Source organism: Emys orbicularis, chromosome 7 (genome assembly GCF_028017835.1).
Source record: "Emys orbicularis isolate rEmyOrb1 chromosome 7, rEmyOrb1.hap1, whole genome shotgun sequence".
NCBI lineage: Eukaryota > Metazoa > Chordata > Testudines > Emydidae > Emys > Emys orbicularis.
Genome location: NC_088689.1, coordinates 51,696,395 through 51,712,404, shown reverse-complemented (window position 1 = coordinate 51,712,404; position 16,010 = coordinate 51,696,395). Strand labels below are relative to the sequence as shown.

At 47.7% G+C, this 16,010-nt stretch overlaps 1 protein-coding gene across 1 annotated transcript in view; it reads left to right on the top strand.

Annotated features, from left to right (window-relative positions):
* Positions 1–6,559: 6,559 nt before the first annotated feature.
* PHYHIPL (phytanoyl-CoA 2-hydroxylase interacting protein like) overlaps positions 6,560–16,010 on the top strand; it is a 63,940-nt gene continuing 54,489 nt past the window's right edge. The window contains exons 1-2 of the mRNA XM_065408450.1: positions 6,560–6,654; positions 7,207–7,481. Coding sequence (XP_065264522.1) covers positions 6,560–6,654; positions 7,207–7,481 — 370 coding nt within the window. The remainder of the gene's footprint in view (positions 6,655–7,206; positions 7,482–16,010) is intronic.

Sequence of the window (16,010 nt, the reverse complement as noted above, 5' to 3'; positions counted from 1 at the left end):
AAAACCAAGGGAGCTATGACAGAGAGGATCCCAGGGAGCAGGAGGCTCCTATGGAGAAACATGGATGGAGTTTGGGACTAGAAGTTTGGGAGCCTAGAGGCCAGTGCCAGGAGGCTAAGCTCCAGCTAGGAAGAGCTAGGAGGATGGCTTGTGAGAACAGACTGGGACAGAAGAAGAGCTCTGGCTGGGAGAGAAGACACCAGAGCTAAGTATGGACAGTTATATGGTGATGGACTTTATTTTGGAACTCTGAGTATTGTTAAGAACTGGCTTTTGTTATGAAAACAGCCCCAAGCAGGGACTGTTACCTGCCTGAAAGCCTGTTTGCAGCTGTTCAGAGGCCTTTCAAAAGAGGCCCGGTACCTGCAAAGCAACCCCTGGCTCGGTAAACAACCACCTGGCTACAATGAGGAATATCTTAAATGAATTTCTCATCCTTGTGTCTTGCGCTGTAATCTATAATAATCACTCAGCTCTCCCCATCCTGCCAAGCTGGGTATGGACAATACTACTTCCATTGAATTGTTCTATAATTAAAGGAATAAGAACTGAGGCCACATCTACACAACAAAATTATGTCAACCAAAGTTGCGGCGGCTGTATGTATCACTTGTGCATGTGCACACTATACTCCTTGTGTTGGCGGCGCACGTCCTCATCATGAGCATTTGCATCAATGCAGAGTGAAGTGCAACGTGACTAGTTATCCCACTTTGCAACTCACCACCATCCAGCATGGGGAGCATTGACAAGATTTTGCGATGTCTCTTGGGGCTGAAACAAATTGCGCAGGGATGACCGACTGGTAGCATGGGTTCAACTTCCCATAATGCAGTGTTTTTCCATCCCATAATTTCATCTGCAACCCATCATATTTCGTGCCTCTTTTCAAAATGCCTGCAAACTCACGTGTCCCTCTTCGCAGTCTGCCATCTCTGACAGAAGCATGAAGCCTGCACAGCTCTGCACTATTGTCATGAGTAAGGCTACGTTTTAGTCACGGGTATTTTTAGTAAAAGTCATGGACAAATCATGGGCAATAAACAAAAAGTCACGCCCTGTGACCTGTCCATGACTTTTACTAAAAATACCTGTGACTAAATCTTACCGGCTGGGAGGGGGTGCTCCTGAAGATTGCTGCCGGGGGACAGAGGGAGCATAGGGCGATGCTTCTGCTGGGGGGGGGGGCAGCCCAGGGCCCCGCTGGAGAGGGGGATGGCCCGGGGCTCCCTGCTGCTGCTGGGGTGGGTTGCCCATGGCCCCGCTGCCGCTCTGTGCGGGGAGCGGCCCGGGCCCAGGCAGGGGGCGGCCTGTGGCCCCACTGACGTTCCGGGTGGGGAGAGGCCAGGGCCCCCCTCGCTGCCGCTGCCACTGGTCCGGGTGCAGGGTGGCCTGTGGCCCTGCCACCGCCGCCGCTCTGGGAGGGGGGTGGCCTGGGGCTCCCCCGCCACCAGTCCAGGTTGGAGATGGCCTGTGGCCCCACCGCTACTGGTCCAAGCGAGGGTGGCGCAGAGCCATGCGACCGCCACCACTGGTCTGGGCGGGGGGCAGCCTGGGACCCCACCACCACTGCCGCTGGTCCCAGACCACTGCTCCAGGGCAGCGCCGGGGACCAGTTGCCTGAGGCTGCCAGAGCAGCGGCTGGTGCAGCTGGCCCCCAGGCTTCCCTAGGTGCTGGGGTGGTCCTGGGGTCAGACGTACCAGCACTTCAGAATTCACAGAGGTCACGGAAAGTCACGGAAGCCGTGACTTCTGTGACCTCTGTGAATGATTTGCAGCCTTAGTCATGAGCATTGCAAACACAGGGCAATGCAATCCTGCAGTATTTGTGGAGCTATGGGGAACATGATTTCTTGGAGGCTATTGGAGGCTAGATTGCTGTGGGACACGGAAAGAAACATGTTGGCGGCATTCATGGAGTAGCTTCAGATGGTGGAGTGATGGTTCTGGGCCCGAGAAACAAGCTCTGACTGGTAGGACACATTGTCATGCAGGGTTGGGATGATGAGTAGTGGCTGAAGAACTTTTGGATGCACAAGGCCACATTCCTGGATCTGTGTGCCGAACTTGCCCCAGCCCTCCAGTGCAGTGACACCAAAATTAGAGCCATGCTGACAGTTGAGAAGTGAGTGGCGATTGCACTGTGGAAACTTGCTACACCTGTTTCGCAAACAGTCAGTCGGGAATCAATTTGGAGTCAGGAAATTCACCACAGTTGTCATGCAAGTGTGCAGGGCCATTAATCATCTCCTGCTATTCAGAACTGTGACTCTGGGCAATGTGCAGGCCATAGTGGATGGTTTTTCAGAAATGGGGTTCCCATTTGGGGTTCCCAAACTGCTGTAGGGTGATAAATGGCACCCATATCCCTATTTTAGCACCAGACCACCTTGCCACAGAGTACATCAACAGAAAGGACTACTTTACTTTTCTATGGTAATGCAAGCGCTGGTGGATCACCGGGGATGCTTTACCGACATCAGTGTGGGCTGGTCAGGGAAGGTGCATGACATGCACATCTGACAACACACAGGACTGTTCAGAAAGCTGCAAGCAGGGATTTTCTTTCCCAACCAACGGATTACCATTGGGAATGTTGTAATACCAATAGTGATCTTGGGAGACCTAGCAAACCCCTTGCTCCCGTGGCTCATGAAGCCATATACCAGCCACCTCGACAGCACCAAGAAGCACTTCAACTACAGGCTCAGTAGGTGCAGAATGACAGTTCAATGTGCCTTTGGTCATTTGAAGGGTCGCTGGTGTTGTCCATTTACAAAATTGGACCTCAGTGGGGAAAAATATCCTAATGGTTATTGGTGCCTTCTGTGTCCTGCATAATATCTGTGAAGCAAAGGGGGGATAGTTTCTGCTGAAGTGGAGGGTGGCAGTGGCGTGGCTGTCTGCTTAATTTGAATGGGCAGATATAAGGGCTATAAAAAGAGCTCAACATGGAGCTGTATGGCTCAGGAACATTTTAATAGTGAGCCAGAGTAGTATGTGTTGCTGTAGTGTGCTCTACCTGGCCTTGTTCTTTTGCAGCCCAGTATGAATCCTGCAATGAGTGCTGTGTGCATAAGAATATAACACTGCCAATGCACCTATTAATATTGTCTGAGAATGATGTTATGGGTTCTGTGGCAAACTGAAGTAACAGGAAATTTGGGGGTGTCAGATCTGCTCAGCACCAGCCAGCATATGTTGTGAAATAATAAAGGTGAATTATGTTCCAAAAAATATAATTGAATTCTGTAACATGAACCATGCAACTAAAACACATTTAGAACTTTATAAAACTTAATAAATTAAGGCAACACAACTTATGAAGGGGTAAGAACAGTCATTTCCATTTCAGGTACACATACACCAACCATGTCTTTTTCACAAGTCAGCTGTGATGGTCTTTAATGCCCCCCTGAGGTGGAGTGGTAGGGGTAATGCAGTGGCCCCTGATGTCACGTGGAATGTTGAGGAGGGAGGTGTAGGGATGTCCTGATGTTGAGTTGTCTATGGGCTGCAGAACGGTAAGCATGGGATACTTGGACCTGCAGATCTATCACAGCATCTCTGTTTGCTGCCTGAGGGGCCCCATTATGTTTTGGTGATTTTCCCTCTCCTTTTCTTGCTTGGATTCCCAGGCCTTTTTCCTCTCCACTCTTTCTGTTTCCATGCTGTCTGCAAGGGCCAACCTCCACGCCCTGGTCTCGTTCTCTGATGCAGCACAAGCTTGCAGCATCTCTTGGAACATATCAGCCTGAGTTTTCTTTCTTCTCTTTATCTGGTTCAGGCCTTCTGCGGGTGTGGAGGGGAAAACCCTCAAGGCTGCAGTAGCAGCAGCTGCAGATACAACCCAACCCGCAGAGGTACCACTGTCAGTGTATTCACGACAGAAATCAAAACTTAGGATACTGAATTCACTCCCCTTGATCCCTGAAAGTTGTAAGCATTACATTCTGACTTCTCCTTGGGACTGATACAGCACGGGGCCAGTCACAGCACCAGCCATGGTGAGTATGGCTCTGGGGAGAGGAGTGGGGGGTTAGCTCACAGGCATGAGTATATGTTTATAGGACAATGGGGCTGAATACAGGCACAGTTTTCCACAGGTGGTGGTGATTTCAGCTGATATCTCAGTCCCGAGGGTAACAGAGGCCAAGAGAGCACAGCTGCTGCTGGTGTCCTAATGTCGCCTGGGCCCATATGCTACTAGTCTGTGTACTGTAATGATGCTTGCTGAAGTAATCACTGAATGATGGGAAAATATCCTACCACAGTGGAAGAAATAAGGCAGCCCTCCCCAGCAACCTTCGGCAGAGGATTGCAGAGTACCTCCATGAAAGTTTCATTGAGATCTCTACGGAGAATTCACGGGACATCCCAATGCACATAAACAAACTGCTCTGCGTAGCTCCCTCTGCCTAACTTCCGAGGGGAAAGAAAAGCAGATAGTAACTCTCTCTCTCTCGGTTGTTTCACTATCTCTTCTAGCACAAGTAAAAAAACAAAAACAAAGTAAATCAACAGATGTGTCCTGATACTTTGGGGGTTCCATCCCTGTAATTTCAAAGCAAATAGCATACTTAACAGAGGTTCCTTCCCCTGCATCAGACTCGTCCATGCTCAAGTGTCAGGACTGGCTGGACTGCGCTGTAGTCAAAAACATATTCTGGCTCACTGCGTGGCTGGATCCCCACCCATCACCTGTCCCCCATACCCCTCCTCTTCTTACTTGTCCACCTCTTCCTCCTCGCTGTTCATGGCGGAGGCTGTGATTCAGGCTCCTCCGAAGCATCCACAGGGTTCTTGCGGATAGTGGTGGGGTTTCTGCTGAGGATGGCACACAGCTCTTTGTAAAAGCAGCCGGTCTGCAGCTCTGCACCAGATAGATTGTTGGCCTCTCTTGCCTTCTGGTATGCCTGCCACAGCTCCTTGGCTTTCACATGGCACTGCTGTTGGTCCTTCTTGTAGCCCTTCTTCTGCGAGGAATCTGCTCAGAGATATCAATGTTTCTAGGGCTGGATCAGAGCTGTGCCTGCACAGCCTCTTCTCCCCACAGACTAAGAAGATCCAACATCTCCTTTGTACTCCAGACAGGAGCGCGTCTGAAGTGTGTAGCTGCCATGGTCAGCTGGGTACTTGCACACAAAAGTGGGGAGCTGCTAGATGTGCTTGCCAAGCTAGGCAACCAGAACAAGGAATTTAAAAAATGTGTGGGACTTTAAAGATGGCGGCCACCTGTCCCGTGGGTAGCAGAATTCACCGCAGTGACCAGAACGGTCACTGTTGGGCATTGTGGAACAGCTCCTGGAGGCCAGTAACCATCAATGTAAGTAACACAGTGTCTACACTGCGATTGCATCAACCAAACTACATTGACCGTGACGCTATGGCACTCGGAGAGGTGGTGTTATTAAGTCAGTGTAGCAGGGCAGTTGTGAAATTTAAGTGTAACTGCATCCACAGCTAGGTTGAGGTAAGCAGCCTTGCCTCGACCAAATCATGTAGTGTAGACCAGGCCTGAATATGTATAGTGCAGTGGTGGGCAATCTGCGTCCCACAGGCCGCTCGTGGCCCAGCAGCGTAAACTGCTGGCGGGACACCAGACTGTTTGTTTACATTTGCACAGCTGCCCATAGCTCCCAGTGGCCCACCATTGGTATAGTGCTCCAGCAGTTCACTGTAATTATGGGGTGGTGTTAGTAACATGTTTGTTCAGAAATGGAAAATCAATACAAATAAATGTGTGAGAGTAACCCTGAAATAAGAAACCACACTGTGTGGAAGAGGGCCAAAAAATACAAACCAAAACCAGAATGAAGTTTCCTATGTCCATGTAGGGCTACCTAAACTTTGTCTAGTGAGGCTAGCAGCTACATGGACTACACTTAACTGACTTAAAATGGAAGAAATTGCAGGCACCCTCACCTTCGAGTTGGAGATGCAGCTTGTGGAGACAACATACCCTAACACAGCAGCTGTCCTTTTAATCCCCAGTAACCTCTGCTGCATCACATGAAAGGGACCTGAGGGGTGTCTCTATTTTACATATGGGCTGCAGTTTTAAGACTCTTGGTTGAACTGGAGATAAAAGTGAATCCAAGTAATACAAAATTCTGAACAGTGCTGCAAGGGTATTTAACTCCTACCCCAACCATGATTCTCATGGGGCTTGTTCATAGCATTCTTTGGGGTTATTTTGTTCCTGCCCCTTCCTGTACTCCTAGAAGGCTGTCAGGGGCCAGAGGTACTTCCCTCAGCACACAGAGCCATGTGCAAGATGCAGAGCCCAGAGCAGGAGCAAAAGGCCTGGAAGATTGCAAGGGCAGGGGCATAGCAGGGACCCTGGGAGCAGAGGCAGCTGGGGTGAGCTGTACCAGGAGCAGGTCAAGTGCCCTGGCTGGGCTAGCAGGCTGGGCTGGGTAGCACTCCAATGACCCAGGGAGGCTGTTTTGCTGTCTGGCCTGGCCCTTCCTAGGATTTCTGCCTTGCTTCCCTCTCAGGCTGGGACATTACACCCACGTGTGGGAGTGGCCTGGCCACGTGAGGGAGGGGCGCTCACATGGTGTGTAGCGGGGAATGCTTGGGGTGGCAGTCCGCACTTGAAGGCGAGACGGGGGCCTATCGGTGTGAGGAGGGAAGGAGTGAAGGGTTGGGGTGAGTGGCGAGGAAGGGGGGTGCGCTGGGGAGGACTGAGCGGTGTGGGGGGAAGGGAGGGAGGGATGGGGGGTGGATTTCCTCGCCTGGGGGCCAGGTCCTGGGGAGCTGGGCACGGCCAGGGCCGGTCTGTGAGCCCCGGAGGAGATGGCGCCCGGAGTGGCAGCCGCCGGGACTCGGGTCTCCCCCTCCCCGCGGGGACCGGGGCTGCAGTCTCCCCGCCCGGCGCCCTGGGGTAAGCCCGGCCTGAAGCCGCTGCTCGCTGCACTGGGCCTGGGGGTTAGGGACAGGCTGCAGGACCCCTCCCCCCGCGGGGCCGTTGCGCCCGGGGAATGGGGCGGGGGGCTTGGTCCTGGCGCAGCTGGGAATGCCGCCAGAGCCATTGCATAGGCAGTGGGCGGGGGAGGGAGGCCTTCGGCCGCCCTCCGCTACACAGCGAGGTGTTTGTCCTGCTGTGGCTTTGACTCAGCAGCCCCGGGCGGCGGCCCCTTTAAATGCAGAGCCTGGGGTGTGATGAGTGCGCGTCTCTCTGCTGCCCCCTCCCCGCTGCAGTGACAAATCCGCTCGCTCCTGCCCTGCCTCCACCCCCTACAGCGCGCCGCTCTGCACCCACCGCGCCAGCCAGCCCGCCCGCCTGCTTCTCTCCGCCGGGAGCCAGAGCCGCTGCCCACCGTGCGGCCGCCCGCAGAAGCCAAGGGAGGAGAAGGAGAAGGGGACAATGGAGGTTCCGCGCCTGGATCGCAGCAGCATGAGCAGCCCCACCAGCCCCTGCGAGGATGTGATCAAGAATCTCAGCCTGGAGGCGATTCAGCTCTGCGATAGGGACGGTAAGTCTGGGCTCCATAGGGCTAATCCTCGCAGACGCAAAATGCTGCTGCCCGCTGCCCCATGGATGCTAATACAAATTAATCCCCTTGGCGTATGGTCCTTTGTTACCCCCCATGTATTTGTAGGTGTAGGCACCCCCCCACACACACGCACACACCCTCCTGCCTTTGGAGAACAAAAGAAAAGGAGAAGGTTGCACCTTATTGGGGGGAACCCACCCCTCTTTGAAATCTTCCCTTACCATGCAGTGCTTTTACCTATGGGGCTGTCGGCTCGCCTGCTTCCCAGTCTTGCCCCTTAACATTAATGTACGTTGTGGGGTTTATTCCAAGAGAGACATTAAAGAGCTAGGGGTAGATTTGCAGCGAGATTCGGGGTCTAGATACTGGATATTGATTGTAATGATTTTCGTTAGCCATGATCGAGGCTGAGGCTCAAACTCCTTTGTAGCGTTTTGTACCGTAGGGTAGTTCTTGTAGTGAACGTATACATAGGCGTCTGCTAGCTCTCGTTGTCTAATGCAGAAACTTGTTGCCAATTCCTTTTTGTTTTTGAATAATAACCCAACAGAATGAACTAACGATCTGTTTGTCAAAATGGGGTTTGGAGTGGTAACGCGAAATTGGGAAGGAAGGAGGGGTTTCCATATTTCAGCACCATAGACAGATACAACCTTCATGATTCTGGGCAGTGATTCAAAAATTGCCAAGCATTTGCACTGAATTGGCCTGGTACATCTGGTAGAATGCATGACTGATGCTATACATTTTGTGCGTTAATATTAAAACCTTTGTTCTGTACACAGAGTTCTAAGTCTAATGCTCAATAGAATTGAAATAAACAGATGTGCAAGCTACGGAACAAAATTGGTATACAATGTAGGTAGTTGTGCTAAATGGCATAGCTGGACTGTTAAACAAATGAAGTTTTGTTTTACAGTGCAGAAGCAATTTTAAGGATTAACTGAGTTGAAGTAGCCCAAACAATTATAAGATTGTAATGAGGAGCCAGGAAGGAACAGTTTACATACTGATGCACAAATACTGAAGACTAGCAATTATAAGTGAGGTTAATATTAATTATATACAGTTATGTCCAACTTCCAAGAGTGACATGATACTAAAACAACAACAGAGAAACTTGTGTTTAGAAAAATTACCTGAGAGTATTATCTAGCAAAACAAAATTTAGTCTTGTGTTCAGTTATCTGAATTATTCTTGTCTCCTGGCTTTGACATAAAAAAGCATAAATAACTTTAACATAATTTGATAATATTTTTCAGTTTAAGTGGTGAAAGAACAGAACAGAATTTGGCTTATTTAGTGACTTCACTGAACATTTGGGTTATTATGCTAAGAAGTTATACTGCTTGGATTAATTTAAGTTTTTTCTCTACATGGATATATTTTTGCAGCATAATTATTGTAGGTATCAATTGATTATGGAAATAATCATTCTGATTTTCTTTAGTATTCTGTTAAAAGCATGTTATTGTTAAATGTTTCAGTACTTTTGATTTAACCAGACTTGATTGTCTCATAGTTGAGGATGTGTAAAGTCTTGATTTTTTTAAAAATGTTGTTAAAGAAACTGAGAAGGTATTTCAATAGAGCTTTCAGTTACTTTTATGGCAACATAAGAAATTCTTTTTGTTTACATATTTTAAATTCAAGATAGAATGTGTGCTTCCATCGCTACATTTATACCTAAATCACTGGTTAGGGAAACTTAATTGTATATATATGTGAGTGTATTACAGAGAAAATAAAGCTTTCATTGTATGTTGATAGATGGAGCAGCATACTGTGACAAAATTAACTCTGCAGTTACAATTTCCCCTAAATCTGAAGGACTAGATTGCTGTTGTTTGACAAAATATTCTTACGTGAGATTCCCTATATTGGAAATAAACAAATTACGTAATCTTTAATTTTTGCCTGCCCCAAGCTAGGCTGATAAAGTCTGCTATGTTAATTGCTGCAGTCTTCTAATTGATTTAGCATACTGTAATTAAGCAGTGCTCAATTTTTATGGAAGAGTCTGGGGCAGACTAGCAGATCCAAATAATTAATTTTTCTTTTTGTTTTTTTGTTTTTAATCAAGAATTTCCTGTTTAAACTGTCATCACTGGAAAACAACTTTCGCTTCTGTAGATCTGGTTTTACGAGCTAATCCCCATGCTTATTAAGCCCCAATACGAGATTGGATCATTGCTTCATGCAGTACAGATCTAAATTTTAAAAAGATGCACCTGCATTGCCCATGTAAAGTCTGCAATTGTGTGCCTAATTGGGCACAGAATTGCACTTGAACATACTTTAGTATTTCCAACAGGTGGCACTTAAAAACCAAAAAATCATGGTTTAATGTGAACACAAAAACAAGTAGATGAGCCTGGAGACGTTGAGCTGTGTGGTTGAGAGTGCAAGAACATATTTAGGCATCTAAATTGGTACCTATATTTAACCAGTGCATTTGTGTGTATACATATTATTTATGATTTATTTTAATGCACCTTCTTGCAAGGCTTGGTGCTCAGGGCGAAATGTGCCCCCACTGAAGTGAATGAGGGTTTTGTCAGACAGTGTTTTACAGATAAACATGACTTTGAATCCTTTAAAAATGTCTTTTTGTATGAAAGTTGTATAAAACTAAAAGAGCGGGCACTCTTTTTTTTTTTAAAAGTGTGGAAAAAAAACCTATGAAAAACAGAACTATGCCTGGGTCAGCTAGAGCATAACACATTAGAGCGCTTTTGCAATTGCACCCCTCTAATGCCTTTTGCCGGGGATTTGTAGACAAGACCTTAGCGTAAGGACGTTTTTTTCTCAATAGTCATGCAAAATGTCCCCTTATTTATTCAGTTTCATCATTTTTACCATAATATTCCTCTCCTCTCCCTCCTTGTTCGTCTCCCTCATTGCTGTTTACACACTTCAGATATGTGTACAGGCAGTCCTCAGACTTACGACACTATTGGTTCCTTACAATTGTGTCATAAATCGGAATGTCGGAACTCGGAACTGCAATCTAGTCCATTGCGGGACCGAGCATCGTAAACTCGAAACCTATAGTCATAAGTCGAATCAGGGTGTCTACGTAGAAGCGTCGTAAGTGCCGTTCGTCGTAACTCAAACATTGTAAATTTGAGGACTGCCTGTAATTGGTTATCAACCACATTAGCTGTCTTGTAGCCAAACTATACGTATTTAGCTCTTTTAATCTTTCCTCACAAATTAATCCCTTCACTCCCCTGCTCGTTTCTTTTACTCTTCTCTGAACTGCTTCCAGTTTGTCTGTAAAGAGGTGCCTGAACTGAATGAAATATTCCATGTATAAGCACAGCAAGCCACATGGGATATGTCTGTAGTGCAGCTGGGAGTGTGCCTCCCAGCCCAGATAGACAGACATGCTAACTCTGCTAAGGTGGGCTTGTGCTTGGGCAGCTTGTCCATGCTGCAACATCTGCGCCACTATTTTTGGCATGGTAACTTGAACAGAGCTAGTGTGAGTCTTCCTACCCAAGCTGGGAGATGTGACGCTAGCAACCAGATGCCAGCTCGTGCCCAGGCTTCACTGAACACTTACAAATGCATAGCTAGAAACCAGTGTTGCTTACCTGTGTGAACATTATGAACATAAATACTAGATGGTAAGTTGATTAGAATGAGTTTAGTGTTTTATAAACTGCTTGTGGAATACTGTATGTATTGTTCTCACTCAACTATACCCCATGTTATACTGTGATACCTAGCATTTGCATTGTAAACCTGTGACTACATAACTCATCAAACAGGGAAAAAGCCTTGTGTAATGCAGATGATGGTCTGTAATAAGATGTTAAATCCTGTCCACTAAATGCAAATGAGCCATTGTGCGAGGTCAAGGATAAAAGACTTTAAGTGCATTCCTCCCCATCCCACTTCCATGAAGAAGGGAACTCCTTGGGAACGGTTTCTATTAGCTTGATGTATTAGGGAAGAAGATACAAAAATGCCTCACAAGGAAAAATGATCATCTCATAGACTCATAGACTCATAGACTTTAAGGTCAGAAGGGACCAATATGGTCATCTAGTCTGACCTCCCGCATGATGCAGGCCACAAAAGCTGACTCACCCACAACAGAATCTTCCAGCCTGCGACCCCTGCCCTATGCTGCGGAGGAAGGCGAAAAACCTCCAGGGCCTCTGCCAATCTACCCTGGAGGAAAATTCCTTCCCGACCCCAAATATGGCGATCAGCAGAACCCCGAGCATACAGGCAAGATTCTACAGCCGGACTCTCATTTTACCCGCTATGGCCCGTTAATGCCTATTTGACTAAAATCACATTATCCCATCAAACCATTCCCTCCATAAACTTATCAAGCCTAATCTTGAAGCCAGAGAGGTCCTTCGCCCCCACCGTTTCCCTCGGAAGGCTGTTCCAAAATTTTACCCCTCTGACGGTCAGAAACCTTCGTCTAATTTCAAGCCTAAACTTCCCCACGGCCAGTTTATATCCATTCGTTCTCGTATCCACATTACTACTAAGCTGAAATAATTCCTCTCCCTCCTTGGTATTAATCCCTTTGATATATTTAAAGAGAGCAATCATATCCCCCCTCAGCCTTCTTTTGGTTAGGCTAAACAAACCGAGCTCCTCGAGTCTCCTTTCATAGGAAAGGTTTTCCATTCCTCGGATCATCCTAGTGGCCCTTCTCTGTACCCGTTCCAGTTTGAGTTCATCCTTTTTAAACATAGGAGACCAGAACTGCACACAGTACTCCAAATGAGGTCTCACCAGCGCCTTGTATAACGGAAGCAGCACCTCCCTGTCCCTACTAGAAATACCTCGCCTAACGCATCCCAAGATCGCATTAGCTTTTTTCACAGCCACGTCACATTGCCGACTCATAGTCATCCTGCGATCAACCAGGACTCCGAGGTCCTTCTCCTCCTCCGTCACTTCCAACCTATGCGTCCCTAACTTATAACTAAAATTCTTGTTAGTCATCCCTAAATGCATCACCTTACACTTCCCACTATTGAATCTCATCCTATTATTGTTACTCCAATTTACAAGGTCATCCAAGTCTCCCTGCAAAATATCCCGATCCTTCTCCGAATTGGCAATACCTCCCAACTTTGTGTCATCCGCAAACTTTATCAGCCCACTCCTACATTCGGTTCCGAGGTCAGTAACGAATAGATTAAATAAAATCGGACCCAAAACCGAACCTTGAGGAACCCCACTGGTGACCTCCCTCCAACCCGACAGTTCCCCTTTCAGTACTACCCGCTGCAGTCTCCCCTTTAACCAGTTCTTTATCCACCTCTGGATTTTCATATCCATCCCCATCTTTTCTAATTTAACCAGTAATTCCTCGTGCGGCACAGTATCAAACGCTTTACTAAAATCTAGGTAAATTAGATCCACCGCATTTCCTTTATCTAGAAGGTCTGTTACTTTCTCAAAAAAGGAGATCAAGTTGGTTTGGCACGATCTTCCTTTCGTAAACCCATGTTGTAATTTGTCCCAATTGCCATTCACCTCAAGGTCCTTAACTACTTTTTCCTTCAAGATTTTTTCCAAGACCTTGCATACTACAGAAGTTAAACTAACAGGCCTGTAGTTACCCGGGTCACTTTTTATCCCCTTCTTGAAAATAGGAACCACATTAGCTATTTTCCAGTCCATCGGTACCTCCCCCGAGTTTACAGATTTATTAAAAATTATCGCCAAGGGGCTTGCAATTTCTCGCGCCAGCTCCTTCAATATTCTAGGATGAAGATCATCCGGTCCACCCGATTTAGTCCCATTTAGCTGGTCAAGTTTGGCTTCCACCTCTGATACTTTGATGTCAATCGCCCCTCCTTTATTCCCCTCTGTCCCGCTCCCTCTATTCCTAAGCCCTTCATTAGCCTTATTAAACACCGATGCAAAATATTCATTTAGATATTGTGCCATGCTTAGATTGTCCTTAATCTCCACTCCATCTGCAAGCTTCAGTGGCCCCACTTCCTCTTTCTTTGTTTTCTTCCTATTTATATGGCTATAAAACCTCTTACTATTGGATTTAATTCCCCTCGCGAGGTCCAACTCTACACGGCTTTTGGCCTTTCTCACCGCATCCCTACATGCTCTGACCTCAATAAGGTAGGTTTCTTTGCCGATCTCTCCTCTCTTCCATTCTTTGTACGCTTTCTGTTTTTTCTTAATCGCCCCTTTGAGACGCCCGCTCATCCAGCTGGGTCTAATTCCCCTGCCTACTGACCGTTTCCCCTTTCTCGGGATACAGGCCTCGGACAGCTCGTGCAACTTCAGCTTGAAATAATCCCAGGCCTCATCTGCCTTTAGCTCTCTAAGTATGTTAGCCCAATCCACTTCCCTAAGTAGTCGCCTTAATTTATTAAAGTTGGCCTTTTTGAAATCGTAAACCTTAGTCACAGTCATAGTTTTATTTCTGTTAACCCTTCCATTTAGTTTAAACCAAATTAGCTCATGGTCACTCGAGCCAAGGTTGTCCCCTACAACCATTTCCTCAACGAGGTCCTCACTACTCACCAGCACCAAATCTAAAATGGCATCCCCCCTCGTCGGTTCAGCTACTACTTGATGAAGGAATTCATCTGCTAGCACGTCTAGAAACATCTGAGCCCTATTATTGTTACTAGCATTTGTTCCCCAATCTATGTCTGGGAAGTTAAAGTCCCCCATGATCACACAGCTCTTATTAGTTTTTACTTCCTTAAAAACATTAAATAGTTCTCTGTCCGCATCCAGGCTAGATCCCGGCGGTCTATAGCACACCCCAAGCAGTATCTCAGGGGAGGCTCTAGTAGTTCTTTTACCCAGTGTAATTGTTGCCCAGACAGACTCCGTCTTATCCATTCCATCACTTATTATTTCTTTACATTTTAGCTTATTATTGACATACAACGCCACACCCCCACCTTTACCTTTTTTCCGGTCATTCCTAAACAGCACATACCCTTCCATACCTGTACTCCAGTCATGACTACCATTCCACCACGTTTCGGTTATTCCTACGATATCAGGTTTCATTTCTTGGACCAGGAGCTCCAATTCCTCCATTTTGTTACCTAGGCTTCTCGCATTGGTGTATAAACATCTTACCATATGCTGTCTATCTTTTCTCCCATTAGTTGTGCACTTTGGTACGGACCCCGTAGTGTCCATCCGTCCCCTCCTTCTTATGTCCAATTCCCTACCCCTACCTATATCTGTGCTTTTCTCCTCGCCCTCTTTTTCAGTGTTGGAATCTGGCGTGGAGATCAACTGGACATCTCCCAACCGTCTCCCCCAAGTTCCTAGTTTAAAGCCCTTTTGATGAGATGAGCCAGCCTCCCTCCCAGAAGTCTATTTCCTTCCCTACTCAGGTGAAGTCCATCCCGCGAGAACAGCTGTCTGTCCCCGAAAGCCTCCCAGTGGCCATACATCCCAAAGCCCTCCTTATAGCACCACTCCCTTAGCCAGCTATTTATCCTCACAATCCTGTCTGCCCTTTGCTGTCCTTCTCTAGGAACAGGCAGAATCCCACTGAAGATAATCTGAGCCTCGACTTCCTTAAGCGTCTTCCCCAGCCTGGCATAATCTCCCTTGATTCTCTCTAGCGAGAACCTAGCCGTGTCATTCGTTCCTACATGAAGGACGATCAAGGGGTTCTTACCCGCTCCTTTTAGGATCCTTTTCAACCGCAGGTCCACATCCCGTATCTTAGCGCCCGGCAGACAGCACACCCTTCTGTTTTCCGGGTCCGCCCTGGTCACAGGCCTGTCTAACCTCCTCAGTAAGGAGTCCCCAATCACATAAACCTGCCTTTGCCTGGGGGCAGCGCAATCTACCAATCTATCCCCTGTTCCCTGCGGCCGTAACTCCTGTCTGTCTCTATTTTCCCTTATAGTCCCCCTATTGCCATCCTGTATCCTCCCGGGGCCAAGTGTTGATGCTACTTCCATCAACTCCTCCCCCCTGTGTATTGGACTAGCTGCCCTTCTTTTCTTCCTCTGCCTCCCACCATCAGGTACCACTTGCTGCGTCCCCTCCTCGTTAGCCAAACACCCAAACCTGTTCTTGAGTTCTATTTCCCCCTCACTAGCCCTCCTTTTCCTTGGCCTGCTTCTCACGGTCACATGCTTCCACTGCTCTTGTTCTCCCCCCGACATTCCCCCCTCACAGACCATAGCCCCCGCTTCCATCTGCACCCCTGAGCATGCCCCTTCAGCCACCCCTTGCCTTTGCTCCATTAGCTGCTCAAACCCCCTTCTAAACTCTACCAGGGTCTCTACTTGCATCTCCAACCCCCGAACCTTTTCCTCTAACAGGGCAAGTAGGCGGCATTTCATACAGACATACCTCTGATCAGGTGCACCTGCTAGGACTATATACATACCGCAGCTGCTACATGCTTTCATCTGCATTGTGTCCCCTGCTGCCTGGCTCATGGCTGCTGTGGTCTCTGCCTGCAGCCTCTGAGGGAACAAAGCACACCGACCACCGCGCCCACCTGCCTCCCCTTCCAC